This window comes from Pristis pectinata, chromosome 9, assembly GCF_009764475.1.
Source record: "Pristis pectinata isolate sPriPec2 chromosome 9, sPriPec2.1.pri, whole genome shotgun sequence".
Lineage (NCBI taxonomy): Eukaryota > Metazoa > Chordata > Chondrichthyes > Rhinopristiformes > Pristidae > Pristis > Pristis pectinata.
The window spans coordinates 37,035,635-37,060,992 of record NC_067413.1 but is presented as its reverse complement, the minus strand read 5'-3'; the positions used below and the strand labels follow the sequence as shown (position 1 = coordinate 37,060,992).

The window sequence follows — 25,358 nt, the reverse complement described above, 5'->3', positions numbered from 1 at the left end:
CATCCGGTGCTCGTCCTTAGATTTGTTTTTATGCAGCAGTGATGGAAGGCCTTAACGTAGGTGAATAAATGGAATTACAGTAGAAGTCAATTCGCTTGGACATGCTAAATCATTGCATCATCCAGAACCTGACTGCAGGCTTTAATTTAACATTGGAAAATATTTTCTCAAACCATAACAATTGGTTTAAATGGAATTTTGCGTAATTTTAGGAGAATGAATTATCCAGGCTTTGAATTTACAAATTTAAATAAAATTATTTGACAAGTCTCAGCACTTACGTCAAATCTCCAACATAGTAAGTTTTTAGTAACTCTATCAGATGAGAAGTCAGAGGCTAAGGCAATTAGTAAGAAAATTTTAATATCATGAATTCAAATTCATTTCTTCCTCCAAATAAAATATTAGCACGACAGATGCTATATGTCCTGATTAAATGAATCAGTTAAAGAATGTACCAAGTGAAATGAAACAAAAGTAGAATATCAGAGCATGCACTGTGCCAGCACTATCACAGTCTACGCAAGAAACTTTAACTGCCAAGCACTTGCGCATAATTTGATTTTCCACCCTATACTCTACGAAACTAAGATGCCACATGATTTTCTCACTATATATGCAGTGTTATAGACTGCAGGAGGTTTGCCTACTGCCTTTTCCTTGTTTTTTTTTAAGTTGGGCATCAGCTCCAACCATGTTAACAAGTCGATCCCAAATATAGATATGATAAGATAAATATTGGTTTCAACAACTCTATGTGAAGATGCTGGTCGCTTCCAGTCTGGACAGAAAAGACGTCTTTGATTTAATGTTCTTCAGTCTGCTGGCCCCTGTGTACTTGACTCTCTTGTTTTACCAAAGTTCATTGGGAAGGAGATGTCAGTTTCCTGAGAGCTGTCACTGTTTGGGGACTTGATGTCTCCTTTGAACTGGGCCTTGCTGTTTGAAATGCGCTGCTGCTGATCTTTCAGTTCCAAGTAGGAACGGGAGAAGGTGTGAAAGATCGAGGTAACCGGGAAGGCCATGAGGAGAATGCCGCTCAGGATGCTGCTCAAAGCTACCACCTGCCCAGGTATACTGCGAGGGACCATGTCTCCGTAACCCACGGTGGTCATTGAGATCACTGCCCACCAGTAGCTGCTGGGAATGCTGGCAAATTCATGCTTGGCACCCAGCTCCCTCTCAGCTAAAAATACCAGAGGTGAGTAAAGTGCCATAGCCACGCAGAGGAAGAGCAGAAGGAGCCCAAATTCTCGCGTGCACCGTTGAATTGTGAGGCCCAGTGTCTGTAACCCCAGAGAATGACGCACCAGCCTCATCACGTACAAAATCCTCAAGGCACGCAAAACCCGGAGGACCAGGCCTATTTTCTCCAAATCCATGTTTCCAGAGCCACTTGGCTTCTCCTCAACTGAAAAGGCATCAATAATCAGGCTGATGTAATAAGGCAAAATGGCCATTATGTCGATGATATTCAGAGGTGTTCTCAGAAACGCACACTTGCTCTGCGCTTGGATGAACCGCAGCAGGAACTCGAATGAAAACCAGGCCACACAGACGGTCTCCAGTACAAACATGTTGTAACACTTCTGGGAGCATTCACCCTGGGAAAAGAGGAAGAGGAAAATCATCTTAACCTGGTGAAGACTTGAACATTCTATTATGAATGATTGTACATCCAGTGACTTAATGGATGAATCAAACTCATTGTAGGGGATACTGAGCCAACCAGATGAGGTCATGCAGTCATTTCAGCACATAAGCAGGCCTTTCAGCCCACCATGTCCATGCTGACCATTAGGTGCCCATCTATATTAATTCAATTTACCAACACTTGGTCTGTTGCCGCCTTTTGCTTTGGTGATTCAAATGCTCGTTCAGATACTTTTTAAATGTTATGCCTCCACCATCCCCTCAGGCAGTGTGTTCCAGATTTTAACCACCCTCTGATGAATTTTTTTCTCCTTTTAACCTTCTCACTCCTCACCTTAAACCTGTGCCCTCTGGTTTTAAATACCTCCTTTTATGGAGGAAGGTTTCTCACTATCAAGTGGGTGGAGATCCTGTGTTTTGATTCCTGGTCAGTATTCAGATCAGTCACATCATGAATTAGAAAGGGCCCTTATAACTATCATGCTTCTTGCAAGCCAGTGAATAGTGCTAGGAGGTGTCTATGGGATTGTTTGATCAAGACAGGACCATGCCCATCTGTGATGCCCTTGTCAACAGAATAGAACTCCAGAACTTTCAACTGGTCTCCTTGTTTGGTATTGGTTTATTATTGTCACATGCTCTGAGATTCAGTGAAAAACTTAGTTTGCAAGCCATTCATACAGATCATTTCAAAAACATAAGTACTTTGAGATAGTACAAGGGAAACACAATAACAGAATTCAGAATATTGTGTTGCAGTTAGAGAAAGTGCAGTGCAGGTAGACAATATGGTACAAGGCCATGACAAGGTAGATTGTGAGGTCAAGAGTTCACCTTCAACATACAAGAAGTCTGTTCTCAAGAGTCTTATGACAGCGGGATAGTAGGCATCCTTGAACCTGGTGGTACATGTTTTCAAGCTTTTGTATCTTCTGCCCAATGGAAGGAGGGAGAAGAGAGAATGTCTGGGCTGGGTATTGGTTTATTATTGTCACTGAGGTACAGTGAAAAACTTGTCTTGCATACGAATCGTACAGATCAATTCATTACATGGTGCAGTTACATTGGGTTAGTACAGAGTGCATTGAGATGGTACAGATTGCATTGATGTAGTACAGTTAAAAACAATAACAGTACAAAGTGTCACAGCTACAGAGAAAGTGCAGTGCAATAAGGTGCAAGGTCACAACAAGGTAGATCGTGAAGTCAAAGTCCATCTCATCGTATAAGGGAACTGTTCAATAGTCTAATCACAGTGGGGTAGAAGCTGTCCTTTAGTCTGGTGGTATGTGCCCTCAGGCTCCTGTATCTTCTACCCGATGGAAGAGGAGAGAAGAGAGAATGACCCAGGTGGGTGGGGTCTTTGATTATGCTGGCTGCTACACCAAGACAACGAGAGGTAAAGACAGAGTCCAAGGAGGGGAGGCTGGTGTCTGTGATGTGCTGGGCTGTGTCTCTGCAGTTCCTGTGGTCCTGGGCAGAGCAGTTGCCATACCAAGCTGTGATACATCCAGATAGGATGCTTTCTATGGTGCATTGATAAAAGTTGGTGAGAGTCAAAGGGGACAAACCGAATTTCTTTAGCCTCCTGAGGAAGTAGAGGCACTGGTGAGCTTTCTTGGCCATGGCATCTACATGATTTGACCAGAACAGGCTGTTGGTGATGTTCACTCCCAGGAACTTGAAGCTCTTGACCCTCTCAACCTCAGCACCATTGATGTAGACAGGTGCATGTACACCGCCCCCTTTCCTAAAGTCAATGGCCAGCTCTTTTGTTTTGTTGACATTGAGGGAAAGGTTGTTGTCATGATACCATTCCACTAAGCTCTCTATCTCCTTCCTGTACTCCGACTCATTGCTGTTTGAGATACGACCCGCAATGGTGGTATCATCTGCAAACTTATGGATGGAGTTAGAGCAGACTCTGGCTACACAGTCATGAGTGTATAGGGAGTAGAGTAGAGGTCTGAGGACGCTGCCTTGTGGGGCACCAGTGTTGAGAATAATTGTGCCAGAGGTATTGCTGCCTATCCTCACTGATTGTGGTCTGTTGGTTAGAAAGTCAAGGATCCAGTTACAGAGGGAGGTATTGAGTCTTAGGTCTCGGAGTTTGGTGACAAGTTTGCTTGGGATTATTGTATTGAAGGCAGAGCTGTAGTCAATAAACGATAGTCCAATGTAGGTGTCTTTACTGTCCAGATGCTCCAGAGCTGAGTGTAAGGCCAGGGGGATGGTGTCCGCTGTGGACCTGTTTCGGCGATAAGCGAATTGCGGTGGGTCAAGACTGTCTGGGAGGCTGGATTGATCATGCTGGCTGCTTTTCCGAGGCAGTGAGACCATAAAGGGGAAAGATATTTTCCTTACAGGCAGGAAAGTTGATTGCTTGGAGAAAGGATCATCTTATGAGGAAAGATTAAAGCAGATTGAGTCTTCCTCCTGCAAGTGTAGAAGAGAAAAATGATCTTATTAAAACACATGATCCTGATGAGATTTGACAAGGTAGATACTGAGGGATTGTCTCCTCTGGTAGTGGAACCTTGAAATAGATGGTATCGTCTCAGGATAGGGTAACTGAGATGAGTGGAATTCAACGTACAAGAGGTCTGTTCTCAAGAGTCTTATGACAGCGGGATAGAAGCCATCCTTGAGCCTGGTGGTGCATGTTTTCAAGCTTTTGTATCTTTTACCCCATGGAATGGGGGTGATGAATCTTTGGAATTCTCCGTAGGGATGTGGGTGTCTTGTCATGGAGGCAGAAGTGGATTTTTAGACTTTAGGAAAATTATGGGATTAGGAAGATCAGGAAGGACAGTTGGATGAGGCTAATGATCATAGTGTATGGTGGAATAGCCCACTCTGGATTCCACAATCTGCAGCCCTCTGCCTCCACCGATCACCTCCCAGCCTTTATCATTGGAATTGGTTTATTATTGTTGCATGTACCGAGGTACAGTGAAAACTTGTCTTGCATACCGTTCACGTAGAACAATTCATTACAACAGTGCATTGAGGTAGTACAAGGTAAAACAATAACAGAACGCAGAATAAGGTGTAACAGCTACAGAGAAAGTGTAGCGCAGGTAGACAATAAGGTACAAGGTCATAACTAGGTGGATTGTGAGATCAAGCATCCATCTTATCATACTAGGGAACCGTTCAATAGTCTTGCAACAGCAGGATAGAAGCTGTCCTTGAGTGCTGAATTGTGATGTGCTGAACTGTGTCCATAACTGTTTCTTGCAGTCACGGGCAGAGCAGTTGCCATATGAAGCTGTGATGCAGCCAGATAGGATGCTTTCTATGGTGCATTGGTTTTAAAAATTGGTAAGGGTTGATGCCCTATTTCTTTAGCCTTCTGAGGAAGTAGAGGTGCTGGTGAGCTTTCTTGGCTGTGGTGTCTATGTGGTTGGACCAAAATGGGCTATTGATGATATTCACTCCTAGGAACTTCAATCTCTCAACAGCAACGTTGATGTAAACAAGAGTGTGTGCACTGCTTCCCCCCAGCCACCCCCACCCCTCCTGCTTTGCTGATATTGAGGGAAGGGTTGTTGTCATGACACAGTGTTGCAAAGTGCTCTATCTCCTTCCTGTACTCCAACTCATCATTATTTGAGATACAGCCCACTATAGTGGTATCATCTGCAAACTTGTAGATGGGGTTAGAGCAGAACGTGGCCACGCAGTCATGAGTGTATAGGGAGTAGAGCAGGGGGCTGAGGATGCAGCCTTGTGGGGTACCAGTGTTGAAAATAATTGTGGCAGAGGTGTTGCAGCCTATCCTTACTGATTGCAGTCTGTTGGTCAGGAAGTCGAGGATCCAGTTGCAAAGGGAGGTGTTGAGTCCCAGATCTCGGAGTTTGGTGACTAGTTTGCTTGGAATTAGTACTGAAGGCAGAGCTGTAGTCAATAAACAGTCTAACGCAGCTGCCTCTACTGTCCAGATGCTCCAGAGAGATGGCATCCGCTGTAGACCTGTTTCAGCAATAGGCGAATTGCAGTGGATTGAGGTAGTCTGGGAGGCTGGAATTAATGTGTGCCATGACCAGCCTCTCAAAGCACTTCATGATGGTGAATGTCAGAGCCACCAGGCGGTTGTCATTAAGGCAGGTTACCTTGTTTTTCTTAGGTACTGGGATGATAGAGGTCTTCTTAAAGCAGGTGGGAACCCCAGATTGAAGCAGAGAGAGGTTAAAAATGTCTTCAAATATCCCCATCAGCTGATTTGCACAGGATCTGAGGACACGGCTAGGGTAACCATCCAGGCCAGGTACCTTCCACAGGTTCACTCTCTGGAAGACTGATCTTGCATCTGCATTATGGGTTAAAGTGCATTTGAGGCTGTGTCAGGGGTGGGTGGTGACGTACCAATCCCCACCCTTCCTCACCTGACTCCATTTGCCAATCAATCCCTCCTCACCTGGATCAACCTTTGGCTTGCTCCACCCCTCCTCCTCACCTCTATTCTGGCTATCTCCCCTCTACTCTTTCAGTCCTGATGAAGGGTCTCAACTTGACTGTTTCCCTCCACAGATGCTGCCTGACCCACTGAATTTCTCATTTTTACTCTAGCCCCTATTTCTTTTATTCTCTATTCATTTGCAGGAAGTGGGCATAACTTGTAAAACAGTATTTAATCCCTATCCCTAATTTGTTTGAACGGAGGGACCTGCTAACACATTTCAGAGGGCAAGAGGTTTTAATTGGGCTGTACTCTCATTTAGGACAGAGTAGGTAGGTACAGCAGATTTCCTTTAAACATAGAAGAGGAGATGCAATTTTTTTTACACCAACCAGTGGTTTCATTACTAATCCTAGTTCCAGGTTTATTTAACTAGCTGTATTTAAATTCCCTAACTAGGAAGGATTTGAAATGTTATTCTCTGAACTCCATTAGTCTGGGTCAGCACAGTTGTGGAGCTGCTGCCCCTTGGCTCCAATGACCCAGGTTCATACTTGCTACCAGTGCTGTATGTGTGGAATTTTTATGTTCTCTCAGTGACCACCTGTGTTCCCCCGGGTACTCTGGATTCCTCCCACATTCCAGAGAGGCATGGGTTGGTAGGTTAATTGGTCACTGTAAGTGACCTTGTGTAGGTCAGTGGGTAGAGTCTCAAGGAAGTCATTGGCTATATGAGAATAAAATTGGATTAGTTGATGAGGTGATTAATGGATTTGGTGGGTCAAAGGGCCTATTTCTGTGCTGTATGACTCTATAACCATTATGCCACCAGTGGCCATTACATATCTTCTCTGCAAAAATCAAAGGACTGCTGCAACCTGTGGAACTACACTCAGCAACTTTCAGTTCCCTGAGGAAAGCAGGCAAGAAGAGAAAATGTTGTGGTAGTGTCAGGTCCATTTTTTCCACTAACTATTCTCTTCCACTCAGCTACTGATTGGAGTCCTTCATAGCACTAAACTAACAAGTTATTGTTTTTTTTATATATAGATAACCGTTAACTTGTGCAAGACTGACTTTGAATTTCATGAAGTTCCATAGATCAGAAAGGAATTTGGGGAAGTGTGCAGAGTTGTGAGAAATTCGCTCACACTTAGTGCCACTGTCCAACCAGTGGCCTAGAAAGCAGCTAATGCACCTGTGAAAGCACAGTTCACAGGTTAGGTCAGATGTATTTGGTAATAATACATCCAGTAGTCTGACATTTAGACTGGAAATGGTTATAAAAGCACCCAATGGAAGTCTAGGCAATAAATCCAAACAAACAATGGATTACGAAATGCAATTTATATTGAACAAATTAAATAGAAAATGGTTCATGTCCCTTTTTTTTAAAATCTCTGTTGCTATGGTGTTGACTCGTGTTGAGATTTTTCATCATTCTTGGCTAGCAATGTGGATACATTTGGCTGAATTGTCTCGTTCTGTCCTATGTCTTTCTTGCGACTTCCTTCATCACAAGATTTAATCCTAGACAGAGTGCCAGTGGAATTAATAGTACTGGGAAATCATCTCACTGAATATCCAGTCCAGTGTCTTAACTTTAGAGGTTGTGCAAATGTTAACTTCCTCCTCTTCTCTCCCCTTTCCCCACTCTCCTTTCTCTCTTATTTTCACCCCACCACTCCTCTCCCTCCCGTAAATTGGGCAGGCATGGTAGTGTAGTGGTTAACATAATGCTATTAGTATCAGCAACCCAGGTTCAATTCTGGCTGCCGACTGTAAGGAGTCTGTACATTCTCCCTGTGACTGCATGGGCTTCCTCTAGGTACAGGCATAGTAGTGTAGCAGTTAACGTAACGCTTTACAGTGCCAGCAACCCGGGTTCAAATCCGGCCACTGTCTGTAAGGAGTTTTTACATTCCAGTTTCTCCCACATTCCAAAGATGTACAGGTTAGGAAGTTGTGGGCATGCTATGTTAGTGCCAAAAATGTGGCAACACTTGCAGGCTGGCCCCAGAGCACTCTACACAAAGATGCATTTCACTGTGTGTTTCAATGTACATGTGACTAATAAGGAAATCTTAAATCTTTATTGACTAAAGATACAACTTAGTGCATTGAATAGATTCAGAAATTAGTCTTCATTGAATTTGAGGACCTCAGTGTACAAATATTACTATCATAACATGTTTAGCATTATAACATATTACAACAGACATAATTCTACCTCTTTCTATTTAATTGTACATTTACCAGCTGTATTATTTTTAAAATGGAATATTACATGCTGCAGTACTTGTGGAATTTTAGATCCTTGATGCATCACCAACAGCTATCAACTTTCCTACAGGCCCACTGCTGGAATTCATGCACTGATGATGCAAAGAATTCTTAATGAATGCAAATAAGTATTCATTACAAATGCCACTAACCAGTTGGCAAAATATCACTACAGAGTAATTATATTCATCCTTGGCAAGATTATACTTTTAGTCACACAGGAATAAACAGAGGATCATAAACAAAGGATGCAGATTCCAACAGGAAAAAAATTAAGATCTAAGAACAGAATGTTTTGCTATACAGAACCAGCTTGATAACAGAAATGGTTTAATTTTCATTGCACAATTCCACTGCCCCAAGATGGCATTCTTCATGCTACTCTTGGGCCAATGTGGTCCTGATGCACCACTCAGCATGAGTGTGCAGTCAAGCACAAAGACCAAAAAACATTAGGACCATTTAAAATCATTAAAATTGCTCACACTTAAATAATTTAATATTTGATTGTATTTAGTTAATTGAAAAGGTCTCCAAAATGTTCTCCCAGCAACATTTCCTCCCTTTGATTTGAAATGGGGCTGGTACCCTTGCAGGCTCATTGGCTGCACTCCCCAAGAGCTGGGAAGCTTGTTTGTTTCTCACTGTCTGCTGGGCTACATTGGGAATCCAACAGCACAGCAGAGTACAAGGGGAGCTGGCTACACAAGTGGCATGGTAGAAGAGGCCACTGCCCAAGCTACTTAACTTCAGCATTGATGCATGGTTTGGAACTTGTGCAGAAAAATCCATGTGTGCCAGTCAAAGTGTTGGGGCCCAGCTGAGACAGAAGCTCTGTGGTAATGAGTAGCAACTGTGAAGGCATAGGGCATGATCAGTGATGACAGCAAGTCAAATATGACACAGGCACAGTAGTATAGCGGTTAGCGTAACACCATTACAGCGCCAGTGACCCAGGTTCAATTCCAGTCACTGTCTGTAAGGAGTTTGTATGTTCTCCCTGTGTCTGTGTGGGTTTCCTCCGGGTGCTCCGGTTTCCTCCCACATTCCAAAGACATACGGGTTAGGAAGTTGCGGGCATGCTATGTTGGTGCCAGAAGCATTGTGACACTTGCGGGCTGCCCCCAGAAGACTTTATGCAAAAGATGCATTTCACTGTGTGTTTTGATGTACATGTGACTAATAAAGATATATCATCTTACCTTAGAGAAAATGCTTATGACTAAGGGAGGCTGAGAGTTATTGGCACCCCATAACCAAAGCCAAAATGGGTCTCAACTCTCTACTTAGGACCTGCTTTGGTGCTTGAGGCCCACGCTAACCACCAGCCTCCTGTACGTGACAGAATATTGTCTAAGTGAAATCAAACTAACGTTGTAAGCCATTTGACTCACTCCATGCAACCAACTGTCACCACACCCTTACATATTGCTACATGGAAACACAAGCAAGTTTCAATCTGCCATGGTCTTCTGTTCTGACCAGAAAATGGCTATGAACCCCATAGGCTTGATATGGATTCCAATAAACCAGAGCTCACACAAATCCATCAAATGGGAAGCACTCAACAAAAGATCTGTGTTTACATTTTAGATCACTTCTAATCTTTGTGTTTCTCCTGCACTAAATGTGAAAGCGACTCTAGAAGCTTGTTTTAAATGTGAACATGTCAGCTCAGATCTCTTAAGGCTCATACAAGCTTTAAGTCCTGGTTACAATATCTGTTGAGATCTTTCACAATTGTTGTCTATCAGGAATACAATGGGCTGAATTGATTCCTTCTGCACTCTAAGTCTCTATGCCTCTTTCCCCTGGTTTCCCTCATCACAGAGTTAAACCTCAGCCGAACGCCATCAGACTTAACTATTTTGTGGATCATTTCACTGAACATCAGCTCCAGATTTCCATAGAAGACATTTGGCCCATCAAGTCTATGCCTATTCTCCCCCCATTCCCATCAAAATTCTACCACCCACCTACACTAATGACAATTTTTTTTTTTTTTACATTGGCCAGTTAACCTACCAACATGCACGCCTTTGGGATGTGGGAGGAAACACACACATTTACAGGGAAAAAACATGCAAACTCCACACAAACAGTACTAGAGAGCATGACTGAACTTGAATCATTGGAGCTGTGAAGCAACATTTCTAACTGGCTGTGCCACCAAGTCATTCCAGTGTCTTGCCTTTCCTTCCCACCCTGTCATCATCTCCTTCCCTCCTACTTCCCCTCTACCTCCTATCTTCTCCACCTCACTCTCCCTACCCTTTTCCTTTCTGTCCTCTATTCCTCCCCTCCCTGCTTCCTCTTTTAAAAAGGGCAAAACTAGCACTGGAAAGAAAGAGTTAATGTTTTACAGTGTGTTGGTATGCTAGACCAGTGGTATAAGAATTCTATTATGGTCTGACATACAATGGTCAAGAAGTGGTACTGGATACAACCACCTCAACAGCTAATTAGTAGTTGCCTTTGAAAAAACTTCTTTTACAATTACTAAATACAGGCAAAACAACCTCTTCTGTCGAAGCTTGGGATTCATAGAATTTTAGAGCACAGAAGGAGGTCACTTAGTACATTGTGCTTGTGTTGGCTCATTGAAAGAGCTGTCCAATTAGTGCCTTTCTCCGAGCCCTGCAATTTTCTCCCCTTCATCCAATTTCTGTTAGAAAGTTGCTATTGAATTTCCTCCACCCCCAACTTTCAGGCAGCCCATCCCAGGAGGAAAAAAAATCATCTCATCTCTTTAAACCATAAACGAAGAAGGTTTTTGTTTTGTGTGCTCTTATGTTCTCCTTTTGCATCTTGTTATTTGCAAGTTTAAAAATAACATTCAAATGATCAGTATTCTGAAAAAGATGCTTGCATGTTAAAGCTCAGTATCTGGTGATGAATTTCTTGCACATAACTGCAGAAGAGCTTTGGATAATTAGCAAATTTGTTAATTGCATTATTTATGGGGTGGGTCATTCTTTTAGAGATGCATTTCTGGTAAAGGTATGGTATGATCTACATAATTAGACCAGTTCTTTTCTGGTAATGAGACCAGCAGCCAATTACATTACAAGCTTCAATGGAAGACGTGGTATAATTCCAGATAAAAAGGAGGCTGGTTTCTTTCTGCAGATCATTTGCTTTAAGTACATAACTGCTTCATTCCTGATGGCTATCCCCAAGAGATGATCATTATGTGTTTAGTAACAATCACAGTTCAAGGATCTATGGGTACTTAGTAACGCACAAGGAACAGGTTTCTTTCCAAAAACACAATTACTGCACAATACTTACAACATAGATCTCTCTTAATATAACTGTACAACATAATTAAATTTGAAATGAAGTGGTTCTCCAAGAAATAAGGGCTAGCTAAATAAATTGCTGATGTTTTAATGGGATATATCATGAGTCAGACAAGGGGCCAGATTGTGGACATCCTTGCTGGCAGAGAATTACTGGATGCACATCACTGTCTTGCCGTCCAGCTTGTCTCCAACTTCCACACCCGCGCATTGAAACGTGAAGGTTGGACAATGGCATAGGCAGTCCAGCGATGGAGCACAGATATACAGAGCAGAGGTGGTCACTGATCCTGAATGGGTGGGAAAGTACAGGTAAATGATTTAAAGTTTAATGTTTAGGCTTTTAACACAATTAATTTAAAAACATTCCTCTTTTAATTCTTTAAGCTTCTGCCCTTTTTTTTAAATGTATCAGAGACATTTTAAAATCAGCCATATGTCTTTAGAAATATGGCTAAGGGGAAGGGCCACAGCATCTATCAAGTCACTGCTTGGGGCCCTTCACATCTCACAGGAGGCACTCAGGAGGTAGGCTGGCCTGGCCCTTCATATTCACTTTAAATTAGTGCATGTGGGTACCATAGAGGGTGAGCTCAGGGATCGGGCCAGATCCATTGGCATTAATCAGAAAAGGGTCAGTTAAATGGAATGCTTATATTCCCATGGGATAGAGCACATGCACTAGACCGCACTGGGCAACTCCTCCCCATCAAGACCATCTCTCTCAACCTCTACAATTTCATTGAAGTTTTGACCTGAAATGTTAACTCTTTCTCTCCACAGATGCTGCCCAATCTGCTGAGTGTTTCCATTTTTATTTCAGATTTCCCACATGGTTTCTGCTTCACCTGCATAATAATGCCATTAACCTGACATCTGGTTGCCTTGGCTTCTCTACTGCTGAAGCCCTCAATCTTTACTACTTCTTAACCCACCTAGTGCAACACTCACCTGGTCAGCCTCCTTTCACACTCTGTGAAATTCAGCACATCATTAAACTTGGCTCCCATATCACAACCCGCACAAAATGTTGTTCAAACGTCAACCTTGTTGCTAGAGCTCACCATCATTTGTGTTCAATTTGCCTGCTACCTCTGTAACCTTTAACACTCTGATATCTCTGTACTCCAATCCTGGCCTCTGTTAATTTCCCAAATCTAATCACTACAGTATAGCAATATGATGATCATTTGCACTACAATGGACTTTTTTTTGTTCTAATTGTGTTCTTTCTTGTAAAAATTGTAGATAATTTATGTTTAATTTATGTCTTTCTTGTGAATGTTGCTTATCTGATGCTATGTGCCTGTGACACTTGTGAATATGACAATAAACTCAACTTTGATTTTTGACTTTACAGCACTGATTTTATGCCTTCAGCTGCTGATGCCCAAAAAAAACATTTTGGAAATCTCTCCATCTCCACCTCTCTTCCTTTTAACACAATGTCTTAAAACCTAAGGAATATGTTTTGGATGGTGGAAATTTGAAAACAAAATAAAATGCTCATAATAGTCAAAGGTCCTTGACCTGAACTGTTAACTCTTCTCTCTCCACAGTTGCTGCCTGGCCAAATGAGTGTTCCCAGCATTCTCTGTTTTACTACTTCAATCAAGACTTTGGTCACCTCACCTAATGGCTACTGTGCTTCAGTATCAAATTTTCTATTTTAGCACATTTTGGAATGACCCTTTAGAGTGTTTCACTGCTGTATAAATGCAAGTTGTTGCTGTGTAGCCACCACAGTGTCTTTGTTGCCTGGTGCAGTATTTTACTAGATTGTGTTGCCGGAGCCTTGGCAAAGTTGTACATAGATTAAGCAGTGGCGTATTGGTGGATAAGGAATCTCCTGAGGTAGAGATGGAAAGATCGAGGAAGGAGAGAGAGAGGTGTCGGAGACAGTTCGAGTGAATTGGAGAGCAGGAAGAATCTCCTGAGATGGAGATAGCAAGATTGAGGAAGGAGAGAGAGGTGTCAGAGATAGTCCAAGTGAATTGGAGAGCAGGGCATAGATGAAGCAATTGTTTGCAGTTAATTGGACCCAAAGGAGATTTGCTCAGTAGCATTTATTGAGACAGGCTGATGGTTGTGACTGGAAGTGTATTTTCTCCATGTCTGTAGTTAAGAGAACATTTCTCTTAACAGTTCAGCTAATAATCTTTCTTCATATTTTACACAGACCCATTTTGCTCAATTGCCTTTAGATCACACAGCAATGTTGTAGAACTTTCATTAAATCAGAATACACTTGGTAATTCTAGGATTTAAATATCTGCAATTGATTTTATGACTGCAGTTAATTTTAACAGATGTAATGAGAAAAAAATTGATACTAATGATTAAGTCTTATGAATTTTTCTGAAGCAAGTCTGTTAATAAAATTTACTTTGAGTCCTGTAAAACAATTCAGGTAGAAAAATCTACAATAATTTACCTGTTCAAATGATGTCCTCTTCAAAATAGCCAGGGCTTCCTTAATCACACACTAGGGTGGAGAACAGACCTATCAATAATTGTGCATTCCTAGCTGGTAAAAGCAGGGCTACAGTATCTGTGCCTCAACATGATGTCTGACTCCAAACTCCAGGGTGGTCTAACAATGCTGAACTCTGCAAACAAGGAGGCTGTTGATTGGATTTGTAGGTATGTGTTTGCTAAATAACAAAGGCATTTTAGGCTGTGTTTTATTACATTTATTACCCCACATTATGACCAACTTTGAACGCGTCATACGGCACAAAAACAGGTCCTTTGGCCTACCAAGTCTGTGGTGCTGACCATCAAGTGACCTTTATACTAATCCCACTTTATTCTCCCATATTCCCATCAACTCACCCCACTTTTTACCACTACACTTGCCTACACAAAGAGAAAATTTAGTGCCTAATTAACCTATGGTTAAAGTGCAAGTGCACCTTTAAGAACTGAGTATGATGTGTGATATAACTTTTGATACCTTGTTGTAACAGACACTGCTATTAATGAAGGCAGTGGCTCTCAACCAAAGGATGTTCTGTTGATTGCTCCACCTCTATTTCCCTTTGCAAGCAGCAACATGGAAGAATCTATGGACACAATACCCTTTCCTACCCAATACTTAGATAAATATTAGAAGGTGCTGAAGTCAAACAGTGAACCTTCAACAATATATTGTAATACCATTAAGGCTTTACACTTTCTATACACCTGCAGCCCCTAAACCCTTGAGAGCTCTGTTTTCATGTTAGTCTAGCCCTCGCTCCTTTCATTTCATCTGCCCCTCCCTCACAGCTATGTCTTCAGGTGTCTTTGGCATTCTCTTGCAAAACCTCCCCATCTCTCTCTCATGAAAACCACAGAGACTGCAGATGCTGGAATCTGGAGCAACAAACAATCTGCTGGAGGGACTCGGCGAGTTGAGCAGCATCTATTGGGGGGGGGGGGGGGGGGGGGAGGTGGGAGGGAGGAATTGAGAGAGAGAAGCGGGAAGTGCGGGGCTGGGGCACTATCGCATTGGAAGCTGTGGAGGGGAGATCTCCTGATGTGATGAGATCTGTGACAGTGTGGGAGACAGGGCCTGGTGTTCATCAGTAGGGTCATAGTCTAGGGGTTGGTATGAAGAGGCATCAGAGAGCTGTCATCTGGCTTCTGCAAGGAAAATGTAGATGCGGGAAGTGCAGGATTGGGTCACTATCAGCTTGGAGGCTGGGGTGCAGGGTTTCCACCCAAGATGTCGACAATCCCCCACCCCCAAGATGTGTTTGACCCGCTGAATTCCTCCAGCACATTGTTCCTCTTTAAAAACTACCTTTGTCCAAGATCCTCTTAGCTGGCTCAGTGTCAATTATCTGGTATGTGGAGCCCCCACTGGGTATTTACTATGATTCACTAGGTACACTGCTGTACAGTGATCCCTCGAGCCAAACAATGCATAGTAGTGCAGGTTATGGAGCTGCTAACTCACAGCACCAATGACCCACGTTCAATCCCGACATCGGATGCTTTGTGTGGAGTTTGCACATTCTCCCAGTGGCCACACAGGTTTAGCCCGGGTGCTCTGGTTCCCTCCCACATCTCAAAGACAGATTAATTGGCTACTGTAAATTGTCCCTTGTGGCTGTGTGGGATTGAATCTGGGGAGTTGACAGAAAAGTGGGGAGAACAGGCCGTATGGTAAATCAGTGTGGAAATGTGATTGCTCTGTGAGCTGGCATAGACTCAATGGCCTCCCATCCATGTTGTACGGTAATGATGGCACAGTGGCCAAATCTGGGACATGGCATTATGTATTGTAGACAGGTCCCTTTTCATTCCACGTGCTTGCAGCGATCAGTGGGAGAGAGCTAGGGACTGCTTTCTAGGGAGGGGTGAAGAAGGAGGTGGAGAGATGATTTTAAAGGATGAAAGCACATGCTCAGCAGGGGGCTGGAAATGACAGGGTGTGGGGGTAATCAGTGACGGGGGAAGGTCAAATATGGCACCTACCTTGGAGAAGATGGTTACATCTAAGAGTGGCCGAGGGACCATTGGTATCCCATAATCAAAGATGAAACAGGTCTCAACTCTCCATTTAAGACCTCTGCTTCAGTGCTACAGGCCCACGCTAACCACCAACCTCGAATACACGATAGAATCTTGTCTAAGTGAAATCAAACAAATGTTGTAAGCCATTGACTCATCCCATGCACCCAACCGTCACCTCACACTCATGTGTTACTACATGGAAATGCCAGCAAATTTCAGTCCCCCATGGTCTTCTGTTCTGACCAGAAAATGGCTGTTAACCCCAAACTCTTACCAGAGCTCAGACAAATCTATCAAGTGGGAAGCGCTCAATAAAAGATCTGTGTTTACATTTCAAATCATTTCTAATCTTCATGTTTCTCCTGCACTAACCTTCAATGTAAAAGGACTCAAGAAGCTTCTTTTAAATGTGAACGTGTTAGCTCAGATCTCTTTATAAGATCTTTATTAATCACATGTACATTGAAACACACAGTGAAATGCGTAGTGTTCTGGGGGCAGCCCGCAGGTGTCACCACTCTTCCAGTGCCAACATAGCATGCCCACAACTTCCTCACCCATACGTCTTTGGAATGTGGGAGGAAACCCACGCAGACAGGGGGAGAACGTACAAACTCCTCACAGACAGTAGCTGGAATTGAACCCGGGTTGCTGGTGCTGTAACAGCGTTACGCTAACCGCTACACTACCATGCCTGCCCGTGCTTGTGGTTAGTTCTGGATCCTCATATTTGATTGGAGACACAAGAGACTGCAAATGTTCGGATCTGGAGTAAAACGCAAGATGCTGGAGGAATACAGCGGGTCAGGCAGCATCTGTGGAGGGAAATGGATAGTTGATGTTTCAGGTCGAGACCCTTCATCTGGACTTTATCATCCACTCTGGCCTCCCCCTCTCTGATGCAGAGCAGTCTGTCCTCAACAGAGGCCTCACCTTTGTAACCCTGCGGCCACACCTCAATGAGTCCCGGGCCCACCATGATGTTGAGTTCTTCTTCTGTTGCCTCTTCCTCCTCACCTATTCCTTTGGTAAGGAGTCCTTACCCCTGCCTGATAACCCTTTCTCCCATCTCCAACCCTCCTCTTCCCCTTGGACAGCCCCTTCTGGCCTTTTATCCTCTCTCGATCTTTCCATTTCCAACTGCCGACATGAAGTCCAGATGAAGGGTCTCCACCCAAAACATCTACTGTCCATTTCCCTCCACAGGTACTGCCTGACCCTCTAAGTTCCTCCAGCATCTTGTTTGTTGCCTCAGATGTGAATAATGAGTTGAACATAGGCTTCCTAAACTTAACAGTAACTTGTTTCTCTCTGCTGTGGATCAGGACCTAACAGGCGTCCCTGGGCCGACTCCCGTGGAACCAGGCTCTTTCTAAATGTGCCACAAGGATGTGTAACAAGAGGGTGGTGGTTCTATGGAATGAGCTCCCAGAGGTGGTGGTAGAGGTGGATGCAATTACAGCATTTAAAAGACATTTGGACAGGTATTTGGATAGGAAAGTAGAAGAGGGATATGGGACTAATGTGGATAAAAGGATTAGCATAGATAGTTGTCATGTTTGGCAGGAATGAGGTAGGCTGAAGGGCCTGTTTCTGTACTGTATAACTCTACAACTCTATGTGCAAGGCCAAAAGGATAGACACACCAGGCACAGTGGTGCAGCAGATAGTGCTGCTGTCTCCAAGTTCCACCAAGCCAGGTTCAATCTGACTTCCAGTGCTGCAAACAGAAAACATTGTAAGCACTCAGCAGGTCAGGCAGCATCTGTAGGAAGAGAATCAGCGTTAATATTTCAGCTTAAAGACTGGGAAAGAAAGGAACTGAGATTTTAACTCTGTCTCTCGTCTGCAAATGCTGCCCGACCTGCTGAGTGTTTACAGCATTTTCTGCTTTTATTAGAGGTAACTGGATCTCCCCAAGGAGATAATGAGACAGATGATCAAATGTTTGATAGAAGGTTTGAAGGAGAGTGTTAAAGAAGAGAGAGGGGTTGAGAAGTGGAGAGTGTAGGTAGGCAATCCAGAACCAAAAAGAGACTTCTTCCTAACGAATGCCTTTCACAACTTTGGGAAATCCCAAAGCGCTTTGGAGTCCTTTATTTAGAGGTGTATTCACAGTCATAACATGAATAAACTTGTTATGCAATTAAAGAGACGGAGACTGATGAAAATCAGTAAGAAGTCCATGACAAAGATGTTCATAATAGATGAAATATACTCTTACACATATGACTGTTGTACTCATAATACAGCATGTAATATTGGGATTCAGCATCAATTTTTTGTTGATAATGTCCTGTAAAGAGCCTTGGGTAGTTTTTGCTACTTTAAAGGAGCTATGGATAGGAGACGTTTAGAGAGCTGTAGGCCAAGCACGGGCAGATGGGACTAGCTCGCTGAGCAACACAGTCGGCATGGACAAGTCGGGCCGAAGGGCCTGCTTCCATGCTGTATGGCTCGATAAACACTGGTGTAATTGCTGCCGGTGCTCAGTGCACTGATCAAATGTTTGGACCACAATGAACAGAGACTTACCCTCTCCTCTTCTTGCCTCAGATCAGGCATGGTGCTGACGCAGAGACTTACTGTAGTGATTGTCACGAATAGAACCGAGAGGCAGGCAAAGATCTTTCCTGGGATTCCTGAATCAGGATTTTCCACCATGTCCCTGAGCTTCTTCATGCAATAACCCAGCCGAGTCGTGTCGTCAAAGGCACCCTGTGATTCTTCAGTAAGGAGCACTTCAAAATCCCTCTTGATCTCTTCAAAATCCTCCACTTTCTGGTAGAGTTTACGGCGACAACACCACTCCAGGTTCTCGTCCTCGATGCCCCAGTAAACCAGCTCCTCCTGGAAGGAGAGGGCACACATTTCTCTGATAAGCCTGAGTTTCCCAGCTGTCAGGAACGTCATGATAGTTCTGAAGGCACAAGGATTGCGGTCAAAGAAAAATTCGTTGTGGTTTACATCGTAATCATCACAGATATCCATGATTTCCTCATAATTGCTGCACGCTTTAAGCTTGCCCAGACGCGTTAGTGGGATCTGGTCCAGTGTAGTCCACGGAATCTGATACTTATTGCCTCCAACATTGACAATAACAAAGGTTCTGTCGTTGAGTTGGGCAATACTGTATGCATCCTCATTAGGCTGAAGCAGTTTGGCTTTTTGGTAGTAAATGCCCTTCCTGGTGCAGCTTTCCACCTTTTCCAAGGTGCAGGTGAAGTTGCTGAGCTGTCGCTCAGACCTGCCTTCAGCCAGAAGAGCCATCGCAATGTGATCTACTGCAGGGATTGACCAGTCAGTTGGCCGTTGTCATGGAAAAAAGACCTGCTGCATCTGTAATAAGCAAAACAAAATAAGGAGTCACAAACAGCAAAACTACAATAATCCAAGTAGTAGTAATATCCAATGGAACATAGAACAGTACAGCACAGGAACAGGGCCTTTGGCCCATGATGTCTGCACCGAACCTGATGCCAGATTAAACTAAATCCCTTCTGCTTGCACACGATCCAGATTCCTCCATTCCCTGCAATATTCATGTGTCTACAAGTCTCTTAAACACCACTATCGTATCTGCTTCCACTGCAAGCCCTGGCAGCCTGTTCCAGGCACAGAGCAGTGGGTGCCTGGAATGGGCTGCCAGAGGTATTGGTGCAAGCAGATATGACAGTGGAGTTTAAGAGGCTTTTAGAGAGATACATGAACATGCAGGGTATGAAAGGATATGGATCATATACAGGCAGAAGAGATTTAGTTTAATTTGGCATCATGTTCGGTGCAGACATCATGGGCCAAAGAGCCTGTTCCTGTGCTGTACTGTTCTATGTTCTATTGGATGTTCCTCCTAATATCCAAACACACTGATTTCATGTTTTGTTTTACACATCACACAATAGCGTGATACATTTACCAGTGAACCCAGTGAATTTAAAGGGATTTGGAAATACATGAACACTCTGGACCCAGGCTCCAGCCACCAACCCACCCACTCCGGCTCCTGTGGTGAGTCGACCCGATATCATAGGGCTAGTTGCTTCACCCTGAGCGGGACACATCTGGTCGCACTTGTTAAACTCCTTTCACCCTCGAACAGGTTTATCCAACCCACAGTCCAGACCCTTGGCCCAACCACATTCCAGACTCCGGCATTGACTGCACACCTGGCCTGCCCTCTGGATGGCCAGCCTACATTCCAGATTAACGTGTGGACCAGATGCCAGACTATCAGGATTTCTGAACAATTGGATGCCAGATTATCTAGGATCCAGGATCCAAGGGCACAGCCTCAGAATAAAGGGAGATCCCTTCAAAACTATGAGGAGAAATTTCTACAGCAAGGGGGTGGTGAGTCTGTGACATTCGTTGCCACAGAGGGTGGTGGAGGCCAAGTCATTGTGTGCACTTAAGGCAGAGATTGATAAAGGGGGTTAAGTGTTTTGGAGACAAAGCAAATGGGGTTGAAAAGAAAAATCACCCTTGATTGAATGGCAGAGCAGATTTGATAGGCCAAATGATTTAATTCTGCTCAAATATCTTATGGCCTATTACTGAAGATATTACTGAAGGGGCAGGCACAGTAGTGTAGTGGTTAGCGTAACACTTTACAGCGCCAGCGACCTGGGTTCAATTCCTGCCACTGCCTGTAAGGAGTTTGTACGTTCTCCCTGTGTCTGCGTGGGTTTCCTCCGGGTGCTATGGATTCCTCCCACATTCCAAAGACGCACAGGTTAGGAAGTTGTGGGCATGTTATGTTGGCGCCGGAAGCATGGTGACACTTGTGGGCTGCCCCCAAAGCACTCTATGCAAAACAATGCATTTCACTGTTTTGATATACATGTGACTAAAAAAGATATCTTAATGCATTAAGGCCAACACCACAGATGCCGGAAATCTGAAATACTCAACAAATCAGGCAGCAATTGAAGGGAGAAAAACCAGTTAACACATTCCAACAAAGGACACTATAATTGGCCACTATAAATTACCCCTGATGAGTGGTATAATCTGGACAGAGTTGATGAGAACATAGGACAGATGAAAAATGGGATTAATATAGGATCAGTGCAAGTGGGTGGTTGATGGTCAGCACAGACTTGATCGGCCATAGGGACTGTTTCTGTGCTGTATTTCTCTATTACTTCCATGACCATTTTCTTTCATCAGATTGACATTCTGGAGAGTTGCAACTAAGGGTCGTCAGCTCATAAGGTTGGTCAGAACCCTGTTGACTATGGCCAGCAATTCCAAAGGGAATCTCCGGTGTTCAACCATTCACACAGAAGTCCAGCACTCAGTCACAGACTTCGAGTTAACTGCAATGTTGTATACAGTTCCAGTGGGTTTATTACAAAATGGACTCAAACTCTGCAGAAACTGCACAGAGCTTTTACAAAGGATCGTCCCAGAATTGAGAAACCCTGGCTGTTATTTTCTTCTCAGAAAAGTATAGACCTGATAAAAGTAGGATATTTTTAAGTTGTTTCCAGACATGGAAGTAACCAAAACTAGAGGTTTGAGGTACATGCTCGTTACTAACAATCACAAGTGATTAAAAGAAAAATTTCTTTTTTCAAGTTTGGAAGTAGCTAGAATGTAGAAATCACCAGTCCAGGAAATGAATGAGGCAAGTAGCTTAGATGCTATGCATTTAAAAAGAAATCAGTTGATCATGCAAAAAAAGGGAATAGGTAGAGATACTAAAATGCCAAGATTAGGAAGCTAGAAAATGTCCAGCGCATGTGCCTTTAGCTGCCTGGGCCCCATGTTCTACCACCTCCCTTTCCTCCTTTACAGAGCTCTTTATAACTTGCCTCTCTGATCAAACTATTGATTTTTGAAGTATCAGGAGACCTGATAGAAGTTTAGAAGATTATGAGAGGAATAGACAGTGTGAGATGGGGCTATATGACACACACACACAAACACACACACACACACAGAAAGCGGTGAGTGCCTGAAATGTGCTGCCAGTAGGGGTGGTGGTGGAGACAAATATGATAGAGGCATTTAAGAGGCTCTTAGATAGGCACGTGAATGTGCCGAGAATGAAGGGATATGGACATTGTATAGGCAGAAGGGATTAGTTTAGTTAGGCATTTAATTACTAGTTTAATTAATTAACATCATGGGCTGAAGGGACTGTCCATGTTCTAACTTGAGACATTTCTGCCATGTTAAAGGTTTGTTGTTAACTCAGAACTGCTGCTTTTTCTGATTCTGATGTTAACAGCTTAACTGCTTCTTATCTTCCTTTAATAATTGGGCAAAAAGAGGAAACCTAAAGGTCAAATTAGTTTAATATTAAAAAGAAATCATGGCAGTTACAAAATCCAAAACAAATTTGGCATAAAATCTTGCTTAATTTCTCTTGGTTGGAGATGTCAGTTAAAAGTGAAAATACTTCAGTCAATGTGTTGTATGTGGCCAGCCAGAAATTAGACTAAGATACAGAACAAAGATTATGTATTTGTCACCTTTTAAGGCTCCGTTAAATTGCAGTCTCAGTTTATTTGGCAGGTGCCAAATTCAAGTAATGTTCTTAAACAAAAACAGAAAGTGCTGGAAACACTCAGCAGGTCAGTCAGTAAATTTCTGTCAAGTGGATACCTATTGTGGTTAGTTATTGCCTCTTGGAAAAAAATGTAGTTTCAACTTTACTGTTTTTATATTATCAATTGATTACAATCCATTCCAAATCACCCAATGACTTATAAACAAGCACATAAAGCAAAAATGCACAAGTTAATTATATTTCCTTCAAGAACTGAGGCTTGTAAATTAACATGGATATAAAATTTTAAAACAAATTATAATGCAAGATTAAAAAAAGTTATGAAGTATTTGCTAAGATGTCATCACGGTGTAATTAATTAGACTAGGGACTATGAATGAAAAACTGTGAGAAAGAATTTCCAGAAATCATGTGTAATTTTGGAACCTGCTCCTCGGATGTGTCCTCGGATTGCTTAATGAATTAAATGCTTCAAGTATAAGACTGCATTTAGTAATAACGAACAACACCAGGAATGAAGAGATTATCTCCTGTCAATCATATCTGGAAGCTGCAAATGATTTATATAGATAACGCAAATTATGGGTACAAATTCTAATTATCCTGCAGAGACAGTACTTTGGAGAACTCATCTTGGTTTCAATAAGAAGCTGTTGTATTTTTTGGTCATGATCTGACATTGGTACAGATTATTTTTTAAAGTGACTGTGGTTTGCTGGGGTATACTCTTCAAGTAGACTGAATGAGTGAAATTTGCAAGTTCTGTCCTGCCTTCAACAACTTGCAACTACATAGCATCTCAGGTGTCATGAAATGTCCCAAGACACACAAGAGTACTATCAAAAGAAGAAATGACATCAAGCCACAACAGATGACCAAAGGATTGGCTTGAGGGGGATGTATTAAATTACGTGTTAAAGGAAGGCAGAGTAGTCGAGAGCAGAGAAATGTAGGGAGGGAATTCCAGAGCTTAAGACCAAGGCAGCAGAAACAGAGTCACTAATGGAGGACAGAATAAAATCAGGAAATGATGAATTCATGAATTAAAATCCAACATTAGTGTCAGCAGACCAGAGTATGTATTTTTACAAATGAGTTGGATTATAATTCACTCAGTACCATTGTAATGGTAATGGAACCAATAAAAGTCCAACACTGTCCAATAATGTTTCTGGACTAGCCAAGTTGGTGGACCATAGCTGTAGTTGCAGGAAAGATGCCCAAATGAATTTGCTGCTTCTGCTGTGAGAAGTATTGCATGCACACAGCGTTCCTGTTCCTCACCGTGACTCAATGATCCCCGCTGGAAGGAGAAACAGAAAATGATGGAATAGACAGGTTAGGCAACATGAGTGGAGGAAATAAGATCAAGTAAGCCTTAAGATGCTGATAAAGGAAGCAGGAAGGGAACAAAAAAGTGTATGCCATTGTGGGGTGATTAGGAGCAATTTGAAGATGAAAACCAAATGTAGAGGAATTGTAAATCAGAGTAGAATTGTTGCCCAGAATGGTTGAACTCTATGTTGAATCTGAAAGATATGGTCGAACAGTGAGGTGCTATTTCTGGAGTTTACGTTGGGATGCATAGATTGTATATTGGAGGCCAAGGACAGAGGTTGGTGTGGGAGTGTAAAGGAGTGTTCGAGTGACAGGTGAAGCTCAAGGTCATGCTAGTTTACTGAAGAAAGGTGTTCAGCAAAGTCGTCACCCAATCTGTAACTGCTCTCCTCAGTACAGAGGGGGCTGCACTGTCAGCGGTGAATTTTACAAACTGAATGAAATATGAAAAAAAATCCTTTTTCTTCTGGAAGGAACATTTGGGACCTGCACTATGGGAAGTGAGAAAGTAAAATGGCTGGTGGTCATGGCAAATGCAGGGGAGTAGGAGGGTATGTTCAGAATCAGAATTGTCACTGACTTGTATGCCATGAAATTGATTGTTTTGTGGCAGCAGTACAGTGCAAAGAAATAAAGCTACTATAAATTACAAAAATAACTAGTGCAAAAAAAAGGAACGAGGTGATGTTCATGGGTTCATGGACCCATTTGTTGTAGATTGTTGGTGTTGTAGATTGAACCAGGGTGTCCCCAAGGGAATGGTCTCTCTGTAATGCTGAAAGGAGGGGTGGAGGACAGATGTCCTCAAGATGGTGTCATTCTGGGAGCTATTAGAAATGGAAGGGAATGATCAGTGGAGGCTGGTGGTATGGAAGGTTGGATCAAGGGCAAAAGGTATTATGGTCGGGGAGGGGGGTGGTGGGAAAAAGGGGGAACAGTAGGACCAGAAAACCAGGACGTGGACTGGACGTGGTTGAAGGCTCCACCAACTACAGTGAAGAAAAAAAACCTTCAAATGTGAAAAAGGAAGACATAGTGAAACCTGCAGGATGTAGAGAAGGAGAGGAATTGTCACTGGCAATAGCCTCAGCAGCTACTTGAATGAAATCAAGAATATCTTCAGAATCAAACTGACAGTCAAGCTAAAGGGAGAGAACTTAGACAAGATACCTTCTTTTATTTCCTTCACGCCAAAACAGTTAAGAAATGGGTGTAAAATAAATTGTTTTTATCTGGGTCAAAACCCCCGATCCTTTTACACCAGGTGCCACAAACATTGAATAGGTCACTGCAAGCTTCCAAAATATCAATAAATTCTCTTCAGTAGCAGGTTGTTCCATATTTTCCGGATGGAAACTCC

General features: G+C 42.9%; 1 protein-coding gene across 1 annotated transcript in view; it reads right to left on the bottom strand.

The window, feature by feature from the left end:
- Positions 1 to 815: 815 nt before the first annotated feature.
- Positions 816 to 25,358, bottom strand: part of LOC127574500 (potassium voltage-gated channel subfamily G member 2-like) — a 42,909-nt gene continuing 18,366 nt past the window's right edge. The window contains exons 2-3 of the mRNA XM_052023529.1: positions 18,679 to 19,482; positions 816 to 1,604 (exon numbers count right to left, since the gene is read on the bottom strand). Coding sequence (XP_051879489.1) covers positions 816 to 1,604; positions 18,679 to 19,413 — 1,524 coding nt within the window. The 5' untranslated portion in view covers positions 19,414 to 19,482. The remainder of the gene's footprint in view (positions 1,605 to 18,678; positions 19,483 to 25,358) is intronic.